The sequence below is a fragment of the Megascapheus bottae genome, chromosome 16 (assembly GCF_031878675.1).
Source record: "Megascapheus bottae isolate mThoBot1 chromosome 16, mThoBot2.hap1, whole genome shotgun sequence".
Lineage (NCBI taxonomy): Eukaryota > Metazoa > Chordata > Mammalia > Rodentia > Geomyidae > Megascapheus > Megascapheus bottae.
The window spans coordinates 7250783-7272027 of NC_143524.1; the positions used below are offsets into that span (position 1 = coordinate 7250783).

Below are 21245 nucleotides of genomic sequence, written 5' to 3' on the forward strand. Positions count from 1 at the left end.
GCATTGTGTCAGTGCATTCATCACTGTAGGGCACCCCCCTGCTGGGGACCCAACTCTATCACCTCCTCTGAGGGTGTCCTCACTCTGGTTCAGGATCCAATCCAAGGTCCCACCTTGCACTGACTTACCATGCCTGTCAAGACCCTCCAATCTACAACAGTTCCTATTTTCCTGTTTCCCCTTTGACCTTGACACCCTTGAGGTGCCCTAGCCAAGAGTCCTGTCGTGCTTTCCCCTGAGTACCTCTGCTCTTACCCAGCCACCAGTGCCCGGGCTGGGCCTACTCTAGCGAGCTCCGAAGGCCTCAGCATGCAGCTCCATAGAGCTATGGAGCCAGAACACAAAGGATCACCGGGATAGCACGTACAGCCTGAAATGACTTGCTTTAAAAACTGTGCCTGAGTTCTCTCTTCATTCTTTGTGCCTTTGTCTCCCCCATCTGAAACATAGGGCTGACCACACAGTGGACTCATCCATTGAGTGAAAGGTGCCATGATAATCAAGCCCTAGCTCTGAACCCAGCAGTTGGGAAACTCACAGCAGATTGTGTTGATGGGCAATGCCCCGGACACATGGCCTGCACCTGTCCCCAGCCCTTCACCCTTCACTGCAAAAGAGACCCCAGTCTGATTCAAGCCCCAGGCCTGCTCAGGCCCTGGTCAGGCCACAGAGCAAGGAAGAAAGAGGCCTGCGTGGTGGCACTGACACCGTGGTAACATGTCCTCTCCGTTTCCTCTCCAGATCTACCTGTCCTGGAAGAGCGGGCCCGGCGAGGTGAAGCACTGGAAAGATATGATCGCCCGTCCCCGGCAGCCTGTGGCTCAGTGGCACCAGCTAAAGGCCTGAGTAGGGCCAAGAGAGGCCCCGGGGGCAGAGGCCCACGTCCCTGTCATGCCCTCACCACTTTATGCACAACACCTGGCCTGACCACCCTGCCTTGGGTGAAGGGAGGACCCTGAGGGCTCAGCCAGGGAGGGGGTCCCAGAACTCAATTGGGCCCTGTGTCTAGGAAGTACCAGCCCCACCCCGCACTGTCCCAGCTTGGGGTCGGGGCTCTGGGAGCCATTTTCCCGCTTTGCCCCTTTCCTTCCTGACTTGCTGATACTAAAGAAGTGGGGGAGAGCTCGAGAGCCAGACGGGCAGATCCCTCCAGAGGCCCGCCAGGTGGGCATGGTCCCCCGTTTTCTTTAAGGCAGTGCCTGGAGTGGAGAGAAGCCACCCCTCCCCACAGCCCCCTAGTGTGGACCTGAGGAGAGGGGGGCCTGAGGCGTTTGGCCCCAGCCAGGCTGATCAGGCCCGTCACCAGGGCAATTTCAGGTGCCGGCTGGGCCCTGAATGCCAAGGATAGTATACTGGCTGCTCCAAGATCCTGGAGCTGTTGGCCCTGTGTACTTTTGTTGTGTCCACTGTGTGTGCGTGTGTGTGTGTGTGTGTGTGTGTGTGTGTGTGTGTGTGTGCGCGCGTGCACGTGTGCGTGTATGTGTGAGGAGGGCACTCGCTCCCTGTCTCCCTCTGGGACCAGCAGTGCTGAAGGCTGTGCAGAGAAGCAGGATTGCATGAAGGCCACGGAGGGCTCAAGGCAGGGAGAGGGTGAGGGCACAGAACAGGGTAGAGGAGAGAGGGGAAGTACAGGGGTAGAGGGATAAGAGGAACAGAGGACCGTGCTGTCTCCTGCCACCTTCCCTGCTCACCCTGCCCTGCAAGTGCCCCCTCTGCTCAGCACTGTCCAGGAGCTCCTGCTTGAGTTCACATTTTGTAGGAACCTGCTGTGTGCGTAATCGTCTGCAGGACACACCTGCTCTTTTCCTTCTCAGGCATCCCATTCCTAACTCATCTCACACCCTCACTCAGAGCCCCCCACACCCCCCCAAAGAAAAACCATCCACATCTCATTCCAGTCAATTTGGCAATATGTTCCAGACTCCTTAACTTTCCTTATCCATCCCTACCCCCCACCCCTGCCCAGGTTACCTGACCTGCTCTAGGCTGTCTTTGCATTTTGCTGACCTAGCCCAGGAAGCCCAGAATGGTTCTTTAGACCCCTCCTTCCCACCAAGCAGGCAGAAGCAGCATGTTCAGGATTCTAGGGTCACCCCACACACAGCATTTGCTGTTTCTCCTCCAGCGTCCATGAGATTAGAACTAGCTTCCCCTTGAAGAAAGCAGATTCTATGGTAATCTCAGTTTAAGCCACCCAAGAGGGGGCCAGGCATTCCCATAATGCACCACCAGATGGTGACAGATCACCACGGTGTTTGTGTTTCTAGACCAGTTTTCTACCCTGGATGGTGGGTCTGACACCCCAAAGGAAAGGTGTGTGGAGGGGGGCGGGGGGGTCTCAGTACTGGGCCCTCACATCCAAAGCACAGCAAGACCATGGACTTTAGGGAGCTGTTTTCCTTCGGTAGGCTTTCCCCTGGAGCTAGCATTCTGCTCTCTGCAATAGACAGGCTGCCTTCCATTCCATACCAAAAAATTTTTAAACTGAATTTCACCAAACCCTCATTCACCCGCCATCCCCTTGGGATCTGGAGGAATATCATATGTAGCAGGTGAATTGTTTTGTAGAGCAAAGAATGCCAATGTAAAGCAAATCGTCACCCACATTCCTTGTAAATCCAAATGTTTCTATAGGATAGCTTGTTTTTAATGAGGAGCTGCCCTCAGGGGGCTCAGGGAGGAAGCTGTCAGAAATCTTCATTCTTGGCGACTCTCTGATACACCTGGGTTTTCTATGGGGGAGGGGGTGGAGGGGCAGTGGGGGCCCAAGACCTTGGAAGGGGAAGGGAGGAGGTAGCATGAGCTAGCCTCGCCCTAAGCCCCTCCCCGTTGGGTGTGGTATCTAGGCCCCAGCCAACTGGCATTGAGTGAGTGGGGCAAATACCTCCCCAGGGCCCTGCCTCCGGAGCTCTTAACCAATCCTGCGCAGAGCGCATGCCTGACTACGAGTCAGTTCCCAGTCAGATTCCACCCAAGTTACCTTGCTGATCTGGTCTGGGATTTCTGAGCCCTCCAGCCATAGCGGGAGCTCCTGGTCTGGCACCAGGAGAAGAGGTGGCTGGTGATTTGGGGTAGGGGCAGGACAGTCAAGGGCGGGCGATCACTTCAAGATCAGGGAATGGGGGAATTTGGTAAAGGAGGGCACCAGAGCTTTGCCACCAGTGTCCCAGGATCTTTGGGCAAATCACCCACACTCCCTGGTCCTCAGTTTCTCCATCTGTATAATGATGGTAATAATACTTCACCTACCTCATAGGGGAGGTTGTGAGGCCACCATCACCTGACCTAGGAGTCAAGGCAAGAGCTACCCCAGAGCAAAGTATTATTACTGCAGCCTGAGAGAAGGCCCACCTGCCCCCTCCTCCTCCAAGGAGCCTCCAGGGACAGACCAGGCCAGGCAGCGCCTGTTTGTCTCCTCATTGTGTCCCAAGGCCCCATCATGAGAGTCATCCCTCTTTGTGAGCATCCCAGACTAGTTGTTACCCTGTTCAGGGATTCCTTTTTGTGACTTCAGCTCCATGTATCTGCTGTACAAATTCCACCTGCCCCAAGACCCCTTATAACTGCCCCCCTGGCACCAGAGGCCATGAGAGGGTCAGAGGAAAACCAACACACACACATACACACACACCACAGGGTTCCTAGAGCCCAGTTGGAGCCCCGGGGGTGGGGATTGGTGGCTGCTGTTTGTATTGTGTTTGAGTCCTTGAGCGCAAGTGTTTTATAAAAAATAAAACATAAAAACCCACTATCACAAAAAAAGCAGCAAAGAGAAATGAAGAAAAACAAGAAAAAAAAAAAAAGGAAAAAGAACCTTACAAAGTTTTGCCACTACATGCACCCTTTCTCTAAGCCAGCAAGATTTCCTCTTTGCAAAATCATATTTTTGTGGGAATGGGCCCTGCTTTTTGTAGCAAGGCCTGTTCTGATTAATAAAGGATCGTGAAAAAGTAGGGCCTCTCTTGTTTCCTCCGTGGGCTCCAGTCTTCTCTTACCTCCCCAGGGAAAGAAGCAGGTGGGAGACATGGAGAACCTGAGGCTGAGAATCCCCCCATCCCTTCTCACACACACACCCCTCCCCCGCTCAGCTTCTCATCTTTGCGACTTCCCAGGGGACCCAAACCTGGAAGAACTTCATCCATCCTCAGATCTAGACTGCCCAGAAAGTAGGGACTCATATCTCACATGTCAGACCTAAACTAAGGCTTACTGGAAATCGAGTCTCCTTCTCCCAATTGGACAGCCTATCACTTTCTCCGGGACCTTTGACAACTGACTCCTCTGAAAGATAAGGCAAAAGTGACCCTCCTCACTGTCCCTACCTCCACCTGCTCAGCAGCTGTAATTTGGGCCCAGTGACCTCTGCCTGGTCCCCTGGGGGGAGGGGAGGATAGAGCTCCAGGTCTATTGGCCTCTCTTTTCTGTAGTCTCTTCGAACAAAAATTCTTAAAGAGCCCCTGGCAAGGTCTAGCTTGAGGGCCTGAGAGGCTAAGTTCTCTTTTCCTCCCGTCTGTGGCTCTTGGTCAGCTATTTCCTTCCTCCTGCCCTCAGCATCCTGGCCACAAAGAAGCAATAACTTTCAAACACTTCCTCACCCAGCACAGGGGCAGTAGCTGGCAGATCTCAGGGTCCTTTGAAAGGGAGGTAGCACTCTATTTTGGACACAGGCACAAAAGAAACCGTGCATGTCACTTTTCTACCTGCTGTTCCTGCCCCACCCTGGAGTGAAGGGAGCCAGTCACATACCTCGTGTCCCCACTCACTTGGGGCTGACAGCTGCCTCCTTGAGCTGCATTACATAGCCTCCCCCACCCCCAGGCCCCCAAGCTGTCCATCTTCTCTCTGCCTCCTCAATTTCCTACAATCTGGTCCCTTTTCCAAGGGCCAGGGTGTCGCTCAGTGGTGGAACCCTTGCGTAGCTAGCTTGAGGCCCTGGGCTTAAGCCAAAGCACCAGAAAATGGGGAAGGAGGGGAAATCATTTCTTTTGGCTTCTGGTCTCTATTCCAGGACCCCTTGGGGCACCCCCTGGCCCAGAACTTTTGTTCAGGCTGCCTCTTTGAAAATAGTCGTGGGAAGCAGCCTGACAGACAGGTGCCACCAGCTCAGGGCCTTTCCCCTGGCCTTTGGCCTCTTCCCTGGTTGTCGCTGCTCTGGAGCCATCCTCACACAGGCCTGCTCTAAGCTCACCACCTCCCTGCACCCGGGACTGCGGCTGCCTGCAGTTTTCTTTGTCCTGCAAGCCCCTTCCTTCCTGGAAGGCCATCCTGGGCTTTCCTGCTCCCCTCCTCTCTCTCTCCACAAAGACAAGCAGAAGGACCCTGCCATACATGCTGCTATGCTTCCCGCCCGTGGTTCCCTCACCACCTGTTCCTGTGAAGACATCCCGCTCCCCGTGTCTGTGTCATGTGTGCACGCGCGCGTGTGCGTGCGTGCCTGTGTGCGAGCATGTGAGCATGTGTGTTGTCTTTTAGATTGTGAGCCCTCCTGGGCAGAGACTCCTGTCTGAATCAGTGTTCTGTGTGGGCACACCTGGCTGTGCTAATAAATGTCCATCTTCACAATAACAGTGGCCAAGTGTCTTGAAGTTGTTTCTGGATGGATAACCAAGAAAAAAGCCCAAGTGGTAACATTCGATGCAGAGAAGTGGCTCTGGCCCCAGTTCCCAAGCACCCTCTTTGCCCCCATTCCCAAATGCCTAAGGGCTGGGGAGAGCTAGGGAATGGCAGTTAACTGAGCTAGAAAAGAATCCTGCCCAAGCCCAAGTCCCTGCTGCTTGGCTGGCCAGGAGGGCCGCTTGTCTGGAGGTTGAAGGACAGGGTATGCATGGAGAGGAGGGGACAAGGGACAATTCTCATTCACCCCCTAGTTCTCAGCCCTGGTTGTACAAAAGTCATTTTACTGTCCCAGACTTGTTCCTTGCTCTCCCATCTTCTGGTGTATGTGCATGCGTGCGTGCACGTGCACATACCATTACTGGGACTTGAACTCAGAGGTTCTCATGTTGCTTAGCTTTCTAGCTCAAGACTGGCACTTTACCACTTGAGCTACATCTCCACTTCCAGTTTTTTGTTGGTTCAATGGAGATAAGCCTCTCAAATTTGTCTGCCCAGGCTGGCTTCAAACCTCGATCCTCAGATCTCAGCCTCCTGAGAAGCTAGGATTATAGGTGGGAGCCATCTGTGCCTCTCCCAATTCCTTTTTGGTTCCTGTAGCCTGCCTTCCTCTGCCTTTGGCCTCATGGCCAGTGTGCCTACAACCCCCACACAACTTCACTGAGGCCTGCTACCCAAACCCTCCCCCAGCGTTGGTTGCTCCTCCTGGACCATGTGGGAACCACACATTTTGCCATAGACACCGGCATCCTACACATCCTTTCCCCTGCTCCCCAGAGGCCAAGGGGAGAAGTCATAGGAAGTCGTGGGATGGCCAGGGGTGAGGAAACCTCACCAAGAGATGCTAGGACGCCCAGTGGACTCAGCAATACCCCCCCTTCCTATCACTCTTGTAGAAATTGTGACTCGAGCATCAGAAGGAACCATTGTAGCTAGTGAGCAAGCAGTGAAAAGGGCCCAGAGAATCCTCCTTTACCCTAGGCATATGGCTTCTGTAGCCCCTCCATGGCTGGCAGAAGACCATGAAAAGATGCCCAGGCTTGATTAAAGCCAAAGAAATGGCAGCAAGTCAGCAGGGCAGGGCAGGGCAGGGCAAGCAGACCTGAGTCTAGGTCAGCACTAAAGGAGACTTAAACCTACATCCTAGCGTTACAAATGGAGAAACAGGCCTGGGGTGAAGGGGTCTCGCCTTAATCAAGTTCAGTCAGTAGCAGAACCAGGAAAGAGCCCAAGCCTGGTTCCACTTCCCCTGTGTCCCCTATACAACATGATCGCCAGACACCTTATCCCCCAATCCCTTCTTCTTCCAAGTCCCCACACTCCAGAATCCCCACCAGCCCTGAACCCAGCTCAGTGAAGACCAATACTTCAGACGACCCCAAGGCCCATCCTTGGAGAGGAAAGCACTCCCCTCTCCCGGATCCGCCTTCATCTGTGATCCTGGGCCACACAGGCTGCTGGAGATGAATTCTCTGGCCTCCTCCTTAACGAAGGCCCAGCCCACAGTGCCAGACTCACCACTGGGCAGACCCTGACCTTTCGGCCCTGTATGACATCAGTCCTGTTACCATGGTGACAGAGAGGCTGCTGGAACTTCTCTTGGGAGATTGGCCTCTAGGCTGAAGATTTCAGGTTTTTTTCCTTCTTTAAATCTTTTTACCCTGAACAACAAGGGGAGAGAGTGATGCCAAAATGGGGGCGGGGAGAGAGAGGGAGGGAGGGAGGGAGGGATAGAGAGAGAGAGAGGGGGGGGAAGAGAAACAGGTAGCAGAGTCAAGCAAGTACTGTCATAGAATGACATGGGGGAAGTTCTGGGGAAAAAAAAACATAGACAGGTCAGTCTACATGGTAGAAGACTTGAAAACATCTAAGGATCTGGAACCTGAGAGTTAAGCTGAAGATCTGACAGCAGACCACCAGCTTTGAGAGGCCCACGCTGTTTCTGTGGGCCAGCAAGCCCTGCAAGAGGCAGGACACTGCAGCTGGCCAGGGGGTCATCCTGAGACAGGGGTCAGCCTGCAGAGGGTGCACCGAGCCGGGGCAGCGGGACCTGCGCTCCCAGGGCTTATTAATAAACAGGCATGTGGGAAACGCGCATTCTTTCTCCCAGAAATATAATTTATGTTTACAGCCAGTTTTTTTTTTCTTCCTAAAGAAAACACTACTCTGTGGGGCTCCAGCCCTGACAGTGTCCCTGAGTGTCGTCGGCCTTGGCCCCCTCCTGTTATTGCTTGAATGGAAAAAGATCTCACCCTGGGAAAGGCAGGGCACAAATGTCTCCTCACCCCTGTCGGGGGCTGTCCCTGGTGACGGAGTGGAGGCACACAGTGCCCATCTGGTGCCCCACGCCATGCCAGCCACCCTGGGCTGTGCCCATTTAAGGGAATGGAGAGTGCGGGCAGTAGAAACAGCTCTGAGCAGCTTCCCGGAGCACAAAGCCCCTCTCTCTGCAGGGCAGGAGGCTCTTGGAGGCACAGTGGCTTCTTTTCAAACTTGACAGCTGAGGGTGCAGGCTGCAGGGAAGAGAGGGAGAGCTCTCTTTGCCCAAGCAAGACTCCAAGCACATGCTTGAAGAAGAAATCAAATTGAAAGGTGAAGAGCAGACTCTGCCTCCAGGCCCCCATACCACTACTAAGGGGACAGTCTCAGGATGGGACCCGGTAGAGGGGGATAGGGCAGCTGTGGGACTGGACCCCAACCCACCACTGGGCCCAGGCTCCAACTCCTACTTCCTGCCTGGGTGGGCAGGCGTGCCACCTCTTGTGCCACCGTCGATGGCACTCCCCCGGCCTAGAGCTTAGACTTCTTGGCCTGAAGACCGCCCACGGACGAGGAAGGGGACAGTCTCACTACCCGGGACGATCCGGAGATGGATCCAGGCCTGCCTGCCGCCTGGCCGCCTGCCCCAAAGCCGCTCCGCCTGCCTCTGCCCGCCCCTCCCAAGCAGCAGCCCAGCAGCCCGTCTCCCAGAGCGGCTCAGGTGCCCATCCCCGGACCCCCTTCCAGGGCTCGAAGGCCGTCCCCGGGGGCCCCCAGGGCCCGGGGAGCGGCGCCCCCGATGAGCAGGTCTTCTTCCTCCTCGTCCTCAAAGGCCCGTGCGGGGCGGCGCGGCGGCGGCCGGGGCGTCGGTTCGTCCCGTTCGGCCATGCGCTCGACGGCGCCCTCGCCCACGAGGAAGACGGTGTCGGCCACGCGCGGGGGCCCGGTGACGGGGTTGTGGTCGTAGGAGAAGACGCGCAGGGCGCGCAGCGGGTGCAGGTCCGGGAAGCCGCCCAGACGGTTGCGGTCCAGGTCGAGGATGTGCAGGCGGCCCATGCGCAGCAGGGCGGGCGGGAACTCCTCGAAGCGGTTGCCGTAGAGCCAGAGGCCGCGCAGGCCGGTCATGCGCGGCAGCTCGGCGGGCAGCGCGCGCAGCCGGTTGTCGCCCATCTGCAGCGACTGCAGCGCCGCCAGGCGCAGCAGCGGCCGCGGGAAGCGCCGCAGGAAGTTGCCCTCGATCCAGAGGCAGCGCAGGCTCTGCAGCTGCGCGAAGTCGGCGGGCAGCGCCAGCAGCCGGTTGCCGCCCAGGTAGAGGCGCGTGAGGCGCGGCAGGCGGCACAGGCCGTCGGGCAGGCGCTCCAGCTTGTTGAAGTCGAGCGCCAGGATGCGCAGCTCGCGCAGCTCCTCGATCTCCTCCGGCAGCTCGCGCAGCCCCGTGCCGCTCACGTACAGCTTCTGCAGGCGGCCCAGCGCGCACACGGCGCCCGGCAGCCGCCGCAGCCGCCGCCCGCTCAGCTCCAGCTGCTGTTCGCCGCTGCGCAGCTGCTCCTCGGCATCCGACGGCAGCTCGTCCGGCGTGGACTCCGCGATGCCCATGGTCACGGGCCCCGCTCGGGGCCGCCGCCGCCGTCACCGCCGCCCGGCATCGCCCCGCCCCGGCCGTTCCCCGGCCGCCCCGACGGGGCCTAGGAGCCGGCACCGGTTTCGGGGCGCCCCCCCCCACACCCCGACTACCGTCCCAGCGTCGGGCCGGGGGGCCGGGCAGGGCCGGGAGGAGGCGCCCCGCCTGGGGCCACGCGTGGCCGCGCCGCCCGCCCGCCCGCCGGCCTCCCCCAGCCCCCCGCCCCGCTGCCTCCGCCCGAGGCCGACTGGCTCGAGTTGGCGCTGGCTGCGCGCAGCTTAGCGACCCGTCGCCCTGGCAACCCCCGACGCGCACGCGGCGGCCAATGAGGCGGAGGCGGGGCGGGGCGGGGCCGCCCGCGCGGGGGTCCCCGAAGCCGGTCCCCGCCCGGGCCGCGGGGAGCCGGGGCCTCCGGACCCCGCCGGCACCGCCGTGTGGGGCGGCGGCGGGCGCCCCGGGGTGGTGGGCCCAGCGGGAGGGAAGCCAGCGCCAGGCCCAGGGCTCGGGGCCGGGGCTCCGGAGGCGGGGCGGGGGGCGGGGCCGCCGCTGCCCGCCCCGCCCCCCGCCCCGCCCCGCCCCGCGGTGGGCGACCCGAGGTCCCTCCGGGAGAACCGCGCCGAACAGCTGCTCCCGGGCCCTTTTCACGTCTGAGGACGTGCGGGCACCCGGGCCACCCACGCCCGGTGCCTCCCGGGCCCCAGCGCCGGGCTCGCAGCTCCACCCCTCCCCGCCCCCCCCGCGCCTCCTCTCCCCTCCCCTCCCCTTCTCCCTCCCCTCCCCTCCTCTCCCCTCCACTCCCCTCCCCTCCCGCTCCTCCCTTCCTCTCCCCTCCCCTCCCCTTCTCCCTCCCCTCCCCTCCCCTCCCGCCCCTCCCTTCCTCCCCTCTCCCCTTCCCCCTCCCCTCCACTCCTCTCCCCTTTTTTCCCCACCTCTCCCCTCCCCTCCCCATCTCCCCTCTCCCCTCTTCTCCCCACTCCTCCCCTCCCCTCTCCCTTCTTCTCCCCACTCCTCCCCTCCCCCTCCTCTCCCCTCCCCTCCTCTTCTCCCCTCCCCTCCCCTCCCCGTGTGTGGCTGCCGTGGGCCGGGGACTGGATCATCCCCCCCTCATCGCCTTTGGGCACGCAGTCCGGTGACCAGGCTCTGGGCCCGAGGCTGCCCCCGCCCTGCCCCTCTCCTACGGGGACCTCCTGCCTCCACTCCTCGTGCCCGCACTCTCTGTACACGGAGGGACACAGCCCTTTCCAAGGCCCGAGGTCCCCTGGTTGGTGATTCGGAGGGAACCACACACCTGCGGGGAGCCAGGCCCGGAGCCGGGGAGCCGAGCCGGGGAGCCAGGCCCAGAGCCGGGGAGCCAGGCCCCGAGCGCGCGCCGCCACCCCGGCCCTACTGCGCTGGAAACGTCTGACGATGAAGACGATGGAACCCCTGCATCACACACGTGGGAAGCAGGGACTGGAAGCCCAAAGTTCAAGACCCGCTTGGGCAACAACATACCAAGGCCCCATTTTAATAGGGAGGAAGGGAGGGCAGAGAGGAAGGCAAGAAGGGAGGGAGGGAAAGAAGGAAGAAGGTAGCGGGAGGTCAGGAGAGAAGGAAGAAAGGGAAGAATAAGAGACAGAAGAAAGAAGGAAAGGGAGCACACTTTCCACCCAGTGGAACGCATAGATCCTACGCCTTGGCTGTAGGTGGACAGGTACACTGTCCACGCCCGCCCTTCCCCTCACAGAGGGGACTGTGAGTGACCTCTGCCATCAGAGATCACTTTCACCTATTCTTGACGTTCACATGAATGAAATTCTCCAGCCCATGCTTGGTTTTGTCCTGGCTTGTTCTGCTCTGATACCTAATATCTATTTGTAGGATCAGGGCATCCGAAAGGGCAGAGTGGGAGCAGCTGTAATCAAGCCAGGGGTGACAAGGGGAACAGGTATTGAGAGACACAGGCAGGTGGTTGCTTTAATCTAGGAACCAGCAGAGACCTCCATCCTGGGAGAGACTGACATGATGAAGCCAGGACCCCAGCCAAGGTGGGAGAGATGCGGGCCAAACAAGAACAAGGCTCAGCTACTAGGTCTGGGTGCACAAGGATGCCGCCCCAGCTAGAGTGGGCGGGGCTCTAAGCTCCTCTCAGTCCTTGATCTAACACTCCCCCGTTTACTCATCTGGAGGACTTCCTGGAGGTGGTGGACAGTGAAGCGACTAGAAAGCTACGGGGATGAGTAGGAACACCTTGCCCAAGTCCTCCAGCAGCTTCACCAAGGGACCATTCGCTGTGGAGGAGGAAGCCAAGCAGCCCACGCCCGCCACATGCTCCTGCTGGCACTGTAGCACCAGCCACAGTGGCATGAGCAGCAGCCACATGGGCTCCTGCACTCCAACACCTGCTTGGCATAGCTCCTGGGGCCGGGAGCATGGCAGCCCAGCCCTCTTCTTTCTCTTGAGCCCTTTTCCTGCTCTCAGTAGATCCTGTACCTTCACCTCCCACCAGGCCCTTCTCAGTGGGTAAAGGTAAAATGTGCTGGCGTTCCGGGCCCACGCAGACTGGCAGCGGGGCAATCACTCTGATGAATCACCCTGGCACCGCAGGCACCCAGGCCCTGTTGAGGCGTCACTAATGAATTAGCCTCACCCCCAGCATGGGGCTTCTCAGCCTTTCCCCACTCTCCAGGAAGGCAGGAAACAGATCAGTGTGGATGAGGGCGAGGGGGGGGAACAGCCAGGATTCTGACAGCACCAGGTTCAGTCTCAGGCCTCTGTCCACACACACTATGGGTGGGGGGGGGGGGGCAAAAACAAAAAGACTACTGGTTTCTGCACCCCTCCAACCTCCCCCCAAAACAAACAAAAAACTACATCTCAGTTATTTATCATGAGCTATAACTATCTTGCCTACACTCAAATCTATTTTGTAAAGAATATTTTGAAATGGGGAAAAAGTACAAGGCTGTCTGTGACATACTCCCCTGGGCCCTGGTCTCATTGCCAACTGGAATACACATTATCACACTTGCTAGAAATCCATTTTAATTAACCTAAAAGAAAGGCACTCAGGGGCTGGGAGTTTGGCCTAGTGGTAGAGTGCTTGCCTAGCATACACAAAGACCCAGGTTCGATTCCTCGGTACCACATACTTAGAAAAAAGCCGGAAGTGGTGCTGAGACTCAAGTGGTAGAGCTCTAGCCTTGAGAAAGTCCAAGGACAGTGCTCAGGCCCTGAGCTCATGCCCAGGACTGGCAAAAAAAAAAAAAAAAAAAGGAACCCAGCACACAGCAATGTGACATGGGTGACTCCTGCCTCCTCTGCTCTGCCCCCAGGCTCCATAGGAATCCCCATCCCCTCTCAGGGTCAGGACCCTCTGCTGAGACTGGAACCATCACAGCTACTGTAGGGAGAGCTGAGATCTGAGGATCATAGTTCAAAACCAGTCAGGGCAGGAAAATCTGTGAGACTCTTATCTCTAATTACCCAGCCAAAAACCAGAAGTGGATTGAGCTGTGGCTCAAGTGGTAAAGACAAAAAGCTCAGAGGCAGCACCCAGGCTTTGAGTTCAAGCCTCAGGACAACAACGAAAAGCAGCCCGTTGTCCACTAGATGTAATCAAGAAATGTCAGATCAGGAAGGGGGCTCAGCATAAAATGGGCCCTAAAATGTCAAGTATCAGCAGGAGGCTGGGGACACTCTTTCCAGAACAATGCGCCAGGCACCGTTTCTGTAGGTACGTGAGCTCCTCCCGGGAGGCCCCTGGCTCGATCTCATTTACTAAAAAGGCAACTTTTGGTAGTTTCACCTGGCACACTCCCCTTGCCTGCTTCAGCCTGAAAGAGTTCAGATATTCACTCCACAGATGCTAAGCCCCCGTTCTACCCTTAGGCACTGGGGATTACTGAGTGTGAGTGCACTCACGTGGCCGTAGATCATGTGTCATAGATTGCCAAGGTGGACACGGAGAGTGAGAGGAAGAGGGGGAAACAAGGTGGGTGAAGAGCCATGTTTAAGTGTATGGCCAGCCACAGGGTCACATTGAGAGAGTGACACTGAGCCAAAACAAGAGGCTGTGAGTGCAGGTCAGACCACAGGTGCATTTCTGACAGAGAGGATGCAGTGGGATGGGTGCAGAGCCTGGGCAAAGAGCAAGGCGCTGGAGCCCATGGGGCAAGGAGGAACGCTGGGGGGGGGGGGGGGTCAGTGAGCCATGCCTGTGATCCCAGCGATTCAGGAGGCTGAGATCTGAGGGTCGCTGTTTGAAGGCAATCCAGGCAGATAAATCCAAGAGCCTCTAAGCTTAACCAGCCAAAAGCAGGAAGTGGAGGGGTTGCTCAAATGATAACGAGGCAGCATATGCAGAAAGAATTCAAGCCCCGGGTACACACACACACACACACACACACACACACACACACACACACACACGCACGCGCGCGCATGCGTGCGTGCGAGAAGAAACAAAGCAATAGGTGAGTTTGGCGAGGTGGCCTGCAGAGTTCACGTGGGTTTTCATTGACTTTGGGAGAGGGGTTGCTTGGGAATAATTTTTTGAACCAGCTCCCTTTGGCTACAGCTGCAGGAAAGGTCTGCGGGCGGGGGGGGGGGGTCCTTCTCCTCTCTCCTTGCTTCTCTCCCACACACTAATAAGAGTTGTCACTTATGAGCACCTACGGCTGTCTAATTTATCCTTCAGCACAGCGCTGCCAGGCAGGTACTATATTCTTCACCACCCTCCCACTCCACAGATACAAAAACAGATCAGAGAGGGTAAGCAGCTTAATCAAGGTCACACAGCTGGTATTGCAAAAAACAGCTGGTCTTATTACAAAGTCTGGGTTCACTGACTTTCCAGGCTGGGAGAAATCAAAGAAATCACCTGTGGTACCTGCAATACTTGCCACCATCCTGTAATGGCCAACAGGAATTTCCTATTTGGAAACTTTAGTGTTGCTGGAGAATGGAAGAGTGGTAGACAGCCACACAGTAGGTCCTCATTCCCCAGTCCTGGAGCCAGGGATGGAGATGCATTTGCCTGACATGCTGAAAACCCAGAGCAAATACAGAACCAAATATAGGTTCAAGAAGACAAAACAAAGGCATCTCAAGCCGGGAACTGGTGGCTCACCCCTATAATCCTAGCTACTCAGGAGACTGAGATCTGAGGATAACAGTTCAAAGTCAGCCTGGGCAGGAAAGCCCGTAAGACACTTATTTCCAATTAACCACCAGAAAACCAGAGTAGTGCTTAGGCTCAAAATGGTAGAGTGCTAGCCTTGAGCGAAAGAGCTCAGGGACTGTGCTCTAGCCTTGAGTTCAAGCCCCATGACTAACAGAAAAAAAAAAAAGACAACCTCAAATCCAAGGCCAGCCATCTAGACTCAAGGTTTACTAAGAGCAAATTCCAGTCTTTCTGTGCTCAGGCAGCAAAATGACCAGGCCTGGCTCAGTCATGTTGCACCTTCCGTGTCAAACACCCCTACCCCGAAACTGGAGCCCAGGCCTGGCCTGGAGTCATGTTTCCTCTGGGGCCCTCACTTGCTCTGCAGCTACTGACCTGGTCCACCGAGCGCTGAGTCTTCCTCATCCATAGGAACTCACAAGGTGCCTTGCCCAAAGCCGAGCTTCCTAGCTGAGGACAGGAACTTGACCAAACTACTTCTGGTGGGCCTCCTGTCCAGTTCAGTATTCACTTTGTGAGCCTCAATTCCTGTACCTGGAGAACGGGTCTGAACTTGGACAGAGCAAGAGGGGCCCTTGCCCCAGGCACAGAATGGAAAAAGCAACTGTGGAAGGAGCCCCCTAAACGCTGTAATTTTATGATAATAGTTTTACGCAATGTTTTTTAACATTCAAAAGTGAATGCCCCCAAATAACTGATGAAACAAAAACATTAAAAAAGATTTTTTTTTTGCCAATCCTGGGATTGGACTCAAGGCCTGAGCACCGTTCTTGGTCTTCCTCAAGACTAGCATTTTACTACTTGAGCCACAGCACCACTTCCAGCTTTTTTCTATGTATGTAGTACCAAGGAATCGAATGTGGATCTTCATGCACGCTAGACAAGCACTCTTACCACTAGGCCAAACTCCTGGCCCCAAAATGTTAAGATTTTAAACAAGGACTGGATAAGCCACTGGCGCATTCAATATAAAAGCAGTTCTAATGACTCTGTCCTCATGTAAAACGTTGATATGTTATTCACTGTGTGGCAATTAGGCATTGGTTTCTTTTGTTTTTTTTTTTTAAGTAATTACATTACGCTGGCAGCTCAGGTACTGATAGCTCACACTGTAATCCTAGCTTCTCAGAAGGCTGAGATCTGAGATCGTACATAGTTCAAAATCAGCTCAGGCAAGACAGTCCATGAGACTCTTCTCTCCAATTAACCACCAAGAAGCTGGAAGTGGAGCTGTGGCTCAAGTGGCAAAGAAGGTGGCACCCAGGACCTGAGTTCAAGGCCTAGGACTGGCATGCACACTCACAAATGATTTACGTTAGTAGTTTAGGTAGAGAGAGAGATTATTTACCTATTTTTACTACAGAGGTTTTTATGGGGGATGGGGGCTTGGTTTTCTTTATGGTACTTTTAATCTTTATTTTAATGTTTGTCATTCATGGAGCTTAAACTCAGGGCCTGGGCACTGTCCCTGAGCATTTTTGCTCAAGGCTAGTGCTCTACCACTTCAAGCCATAGCTCCACTTCCGGTTTTTGGTTGGTTCATTGGAGATGAGTCTCGTGAACCTTCCTGCCCTGAGCTGGCTTCAAACCATGACCCTTAGAGTTCATCCCCTAAATACCTAGGATTATAAGTGTGAGCCACCAGTTCCTAGCTCCTTAAATACCTAGGATTATAAGTGTGAGCCACCAGTTCCTAGCTCCTTTTTTTTTTTAACTTATTTATTTATTGTGGGTCATGGGGCTTGAACTCGGCCTGAGCGCTGTCCCTGAGCTCTTCAGCTCAAGGCTACTGTCCTACCCTTGAGCCAAGGCTCACTTCCCATTTTCCGGAGGTTAATTGGAAATAAGAGTCTCAGGTCCTTTTGTGCCCGGGTTGGCTTTGAACCTTGATCCTCAGATCTCAGCCTCCTGAGTAGCTAGGATTGCAGACATGAGCCACCGCAAAAAAAAAAAATAATATATATATATATATATATATCTATATTGTATCTGAGCTGGGCATAGTGGCTCGAGCTTGTAATCCTCACCGCTTCTTAGGAGGCAGAAATTGGTGAGAAATTATGGCTTAAGGCCAGCTCAGACATAAAACTCAAGACTCCATCCCAACCAATGCATGCATTGTGTGTGTGTGTGTGTGTGTGTGTGTGTGTGTGTGTGTGTGTGTCCACAGGAGAAGCCCAAGTAGGAGGATCATAGTCTAGGCTGGTCCCAACATAAGGCCAGGCCCTACTGGAAATGGACCAACACAAAAAGAGCTGGAGGGGTGGCTCAAGTGGTAGAGCACCTGCCTAGCAAGTACAATACCTTGAGTTCAATTTCCAGTACCACCGTGTATGCATATATATATATATATATACACACACATATATATATGTGTAGATGCATGTATACATATACACCTAGATGCATATGCCTGGAACAGGTGCCCAGATCCCTTCACCCTAGGACCAGGCCTGGGAGGGCATGACCACTCTGTCCTCAGGGAAGATCCTGCCGCATCATGGAGTCAGCAAGACAGCTGTGTGGCCTGTGAGATCAGTTTGAAGCTTTCCTCATAATCCTCTCCTCTCTATTCAGACACTAAGCTGGCTTCCTGTGTCTCCTGCTTTCTAAGGAAGATCCAGAACAAAGAGCCAAATCCTTGGCTCTGAGCTGCAAAAGAGGCTTTGAAACCCAGAGCTGAGGCTGTGTGGCAGCCTTACAAGAGCTGGGATTTGAAAGAGAAACTTTTTATTTTTGTAGGTCTCAAATCCTGCCTTTGAACTTGAAGAGCAAACAGCGGACGCTCGGGCTCTAGAGAGTGACCTGGCCACACATGCATGCGTGCGTGCGTCATCACAGACGCAGACTCCTGCTCAGGTGGGAGAAAATGGGCTACGCTGCCCCCCTGAGATAGATGACCAGGCGGCCAGCCTTCCTCCTGGGGTACGGCTCCTCCTCCTAATCCTCCCACCACCTCCCAGGGGAGCATCCAGAAGTCTCTGCGACTCCACCATGAATGCTGGGGACTGCCTGATGGACCAGAGGGCAGCAGGGTAAAGGCACTTCAGGGTTTGTGGGCCAACCCTGGCAATCAGAAGGCTAGGTGATCATCACTCCGCTTCTAGGCTGGTGCCAGGAGGCTCAAAGCCCACTGAGTTCACACAGGGATTGGAGGGGGGTCTTTATCCTAGGAAGGAACTTCAGGGAATGTGATGGGAGGGGGTGGCAGAATTCCTGACCAGATTGAATGTGAGTCCTTCAATGAATAGAAATGTAATTCAAAGAAGACTGAGTTGAACTGGAATTCCAGTTCAATGTCTTCACTGAGTTCTGTTAGGAATAGACCAAGACATATACATATTTTTAAATTTGGTACTGGAGATCGAACACAGGGCCTCTTATGTACTAAGCACATACTGTACCATTGAGCTAGCCCCTAACTTCACATTTTTTATAAATTTATATTTGTTGAGATGGTATTTCACTGTGTTGCCCAGATTCGTCTCAAACTCCTAAGTAGCTAGGACTGTAGAAATGCATGACAATGCCTGATACATTTCCAGTGCCTGAGCATGTCCTGTGAAGTTCATACCGGCATTATGCCTGACATCCTTTTCCACTTCTCACAAAGGGTCCTTCCCGTCCAGTCCAGCCCACAAATGTGTGTATATGTACACACGTATATATGTATATATGTTTCCATACTCCATCCATATAGATTTTCTTATGCCATATATTGAGAACATTTCAGTTCTCTGCCTCCTGCCCCTTCCAGCAACTGAAGTCATTCTCATAACAGAGAATCATCTCACTTGCCTTAGAACAGATACCACTCGCTGGTGGCTCACGCCTATAATTCTAACTACTTAGAAGGCTGAGATCTGAGGATTGTGGTTCAAAGCCAGCCCAAGCAAGAAAGTCCATGAGACTCTTACCTCCAATTACCCACCAGAGAACTGGAAGTAGAGCTGTGACTTAAAGTAGTAGAGCACTAGCCTTGAGCACAAATGCTCAGGGATAGAGCCTAGGTCCTGAGTTCAAGTTCCACGACCAACAGAAAAGAGAGAGAGGAGAGAGGTGGGGGAGAGGGAGGGAGGGAGGGAGGAAGGGAGGAAAGGAGGAAGGAGAAAAACAGAATCCCCCCCCCACTCACTCTGAAAGCTGACAACACTATAAACTCTTTACCAGGATCCCTTGCAAGCTGGGCACAAACAGGTGGCCTGGGACCACCAGAAGCACCCACCAAGATCTTAGGCAGACTGCAGAGCAGAAAGGACCAGGAGGCAGCCTTGGGAGAGGAGAGGATTGGCAGCAGAGGCTGCTTCTGGGTAGTTGGGGAGCAGTGAGGGAGCCCCAGCTAACTAGCTGGTGGCCTCTGTGTCCTCAGGCATTACCCCACCCATCCAGTTACACAAGTGCACAAATCCCTTCAAGAATTTTCCTTTCCATTTAAATTAGTCAAAGCTAGTTTCTGTGTCTTGGTAGGAACTTGATACCTGAGCTGTGCACATTTGGGGAGTCACATGATCACCCCCTCCACCCCCACTTTAACTGTGAACCCAGAAGCCCCCGCACCACCCGATGTCTCCTTGACATGGGCTCAGGAGTGAGTCCCCCTGTATTTTCCTTCCTTGGGACCCCCCCTACCTCAGCCTCCTCCAGCCCTGTTCCGAGCCCAGGATCCTGGGGACACAGCCAGACAGACACAGCCTCTGCTCCATCCTCCCAGCCCAGGAATAACGGCTTTTCCAAAGCTTCTTCCAAAAGGGATATTTATGTCGCCATTGAGCTGTCTCAGATCATCTCTGTAGCCAACAGGCAGACCCTGCCAGTCTCCCCTCTGACCTTTCAGGAGAGGGACCAGGTAGAGGCTGAGGGGTCCAACTCCTCCTCCTGTCATCTCGCCTATTTGCTTGTTTGGGGAACAGTGCCCGGGAATGGGTGGCTGCACAGATGGTCAGAGAGGAAGCTGGAGAAGTAATTCGGAGTTTCACGCACTCCATCTGTCTGTGTGTACCATCCCCATGGTCCTCAGCTTCCCCACGCAGGCTTTCCCAGTGTGCCCTGGGCCTCCACCTCCCACACACACATGCCTTGCGACGCCCTCAGCCTCCTGGGGGCCCTGTTTTCCCAGCGGGACAGCTGTCAAGGCCCCTTCAGCCCCTGGGGCTGGTGATTCTGTGTCATCCTATGACCCAGGCCAGGTGGTACCTGCCCACGTCTGCTGCCAAGGTGCCATGAGTGGGGATCACCTCACACACGCATCAGAAGAGGGGGTGCCATCGCAGCCTCCGGGCCCCACCCCTCACCCCAGTGTCCCCTGTGCCCTGCCCACGTGCGGCCCCAACCCTGCCCCCAGGGAGGCCCCTCCTTCGTGTTCTCACTGATGAGGTGCAAACCCACGGAACCCTCTCAGCACCTGGCAGGCTGTGGGAGCCTAATACACGTTCATCTCCATCTTTGCACACCTCGAAAGTGTGCTAAAATATCCATGGAGAGAGGGGGAGGAAGCGGCAGAAGCAGCTGTGGCAATCACCCAAGGGGAAAGGCAAACAGCTGCCACCAGTGGCATGCAGTGACCTCAGGGGACCTTCAAGATCCTTTTGAAGACAGTGCCAGCTCTGGGGCTTGAACTCGGGACCTGAGCACTATCCCTTAGCTCTTTTGCTCAACACTGGTGCTCTACCACTTGAACCACAGCTCCACTTGGACTTTTGGATAGTTAATTGGAGAAAGAGTCTCATGGACTTTTCCATTCAGGCTGACTTTGAACTGAGATCCTCAGATCTCAAGTCTCTTGAGTAGCCAGGATTACAGGCGTCAGTTACCAGCAGTGACCTAGAGAAAGGACTTCAGGAGGCCATATGTCCTAGGCTTTGGACCTAGGGAGTGGGACCTAGAGGACTTCTTTGCTGGGTCCTTGAGACTTCCCTGTGCACACTTCCCCTGCCATGCCAGGGTCCTCAGCTGTCCTCACCCCCAGCCGCTGACGTGCGCGTCCTGGCCAGCTCTCCATGGCCCTGAGACACAGGCTTGTTGAGTAGCTCAGTGTGCTGTGGCCCCCAAGAGGGGGTTCGGCGTGAACCTCATGCACCCCCTACCTGGGCCCCTCCCAGCCCCTCTTCCTGTCACCTGATGTCCTCATGTTGCCCCTTGGACCTGGGGCTCAGGAGTCATCGTGGGGCTTTTCCACGTGTAGACCCAGGAAACTGGGTACAGGACACAGGTGGAGGGGAAGGGGTATAATCAGGCTCTAGTGTCCCCGATACTGACACCGTGCCCTCCGTCGGGTCAGATAGAAGTAGGGTGAGCTAGAAACACGAGCTGCAGATGGAAAAGAACTCTCGGGCCTGGCGCCAGTGGCTCACGACTGTAATCCTAGCTATTCAGGAGGCTGAGATCAGAGGATGGCAGTTCAAAACCAGCCCAGGCACAAAAGTCCGTGAGACTCTTATCTCCAAATAGCCACTAGAACACTAGAAGTGGAGCCCAGCTCTGAGAAGTAGAGGGCTAGCCTTGAGCAGAAGAGCTCAGGGACAACAGCACCCAGGCCCTGAGTTCAAGCCCCGCGACCAACAATAACAATAACAATAAAAAAAGAACTCT

General features: G+C 55.3%; 2 protein-coding genes across 7 annotated transcripts in view; one reads left to right on the forward strand and one right to left on the reverse strand.

Moving 5' to 3' along the window:
- The window catches only part of Syt7 (synaptotagmin 7), a 57799-nt gene extending 55474 nt beyond the window's left edge, over positions 1–2325 (forward strand). For all 6 annotated transcript variants that reach the window (XM_090347558.1, XM_090347559.1, XM_090347560.1 and 3 more), the window contains one exon: positions 742–2325. In XM_090347558.1, coding sequence (XP_090203684.1) covers positions 742–846 — 105 coding nt within the window. In that variant the 3' untranslated portion in view covers positions 847–2325. The remainder of the gene's footprint in view (positions 1–741) is intronic.
- Positions 2326–7716: 5391 nt separating this feature from the next.
- On the reverse strand, positions 7717–9730 carry Lrrc10b (leucine rich repeat containing 10B). Its single transcript, XM_090348682.1, has one exon. The coding sequence runs from the start codon at positions 9466–9468 to the stop codon at positions 8590–8592; it is 879 nt and encodes a 292-aa protein (XP_090204808.1). The 5' UTR covers positions 9469–9730; the 3' UTR covers positions 7717–8589.
- Between the last annotated feature and the right edge of the window lie 11515 nt (positions 9731–21245).

Excerpts from the sequence above, each read along its gene's own strand:
- Lrrc10b (XM_090348682.1), bottom strand. The coding sequence starts at position 9,468 with ATGGGCATCGCGGAGTCCACGCCGGACGAGCTGCCGTCGGATGCCGAG.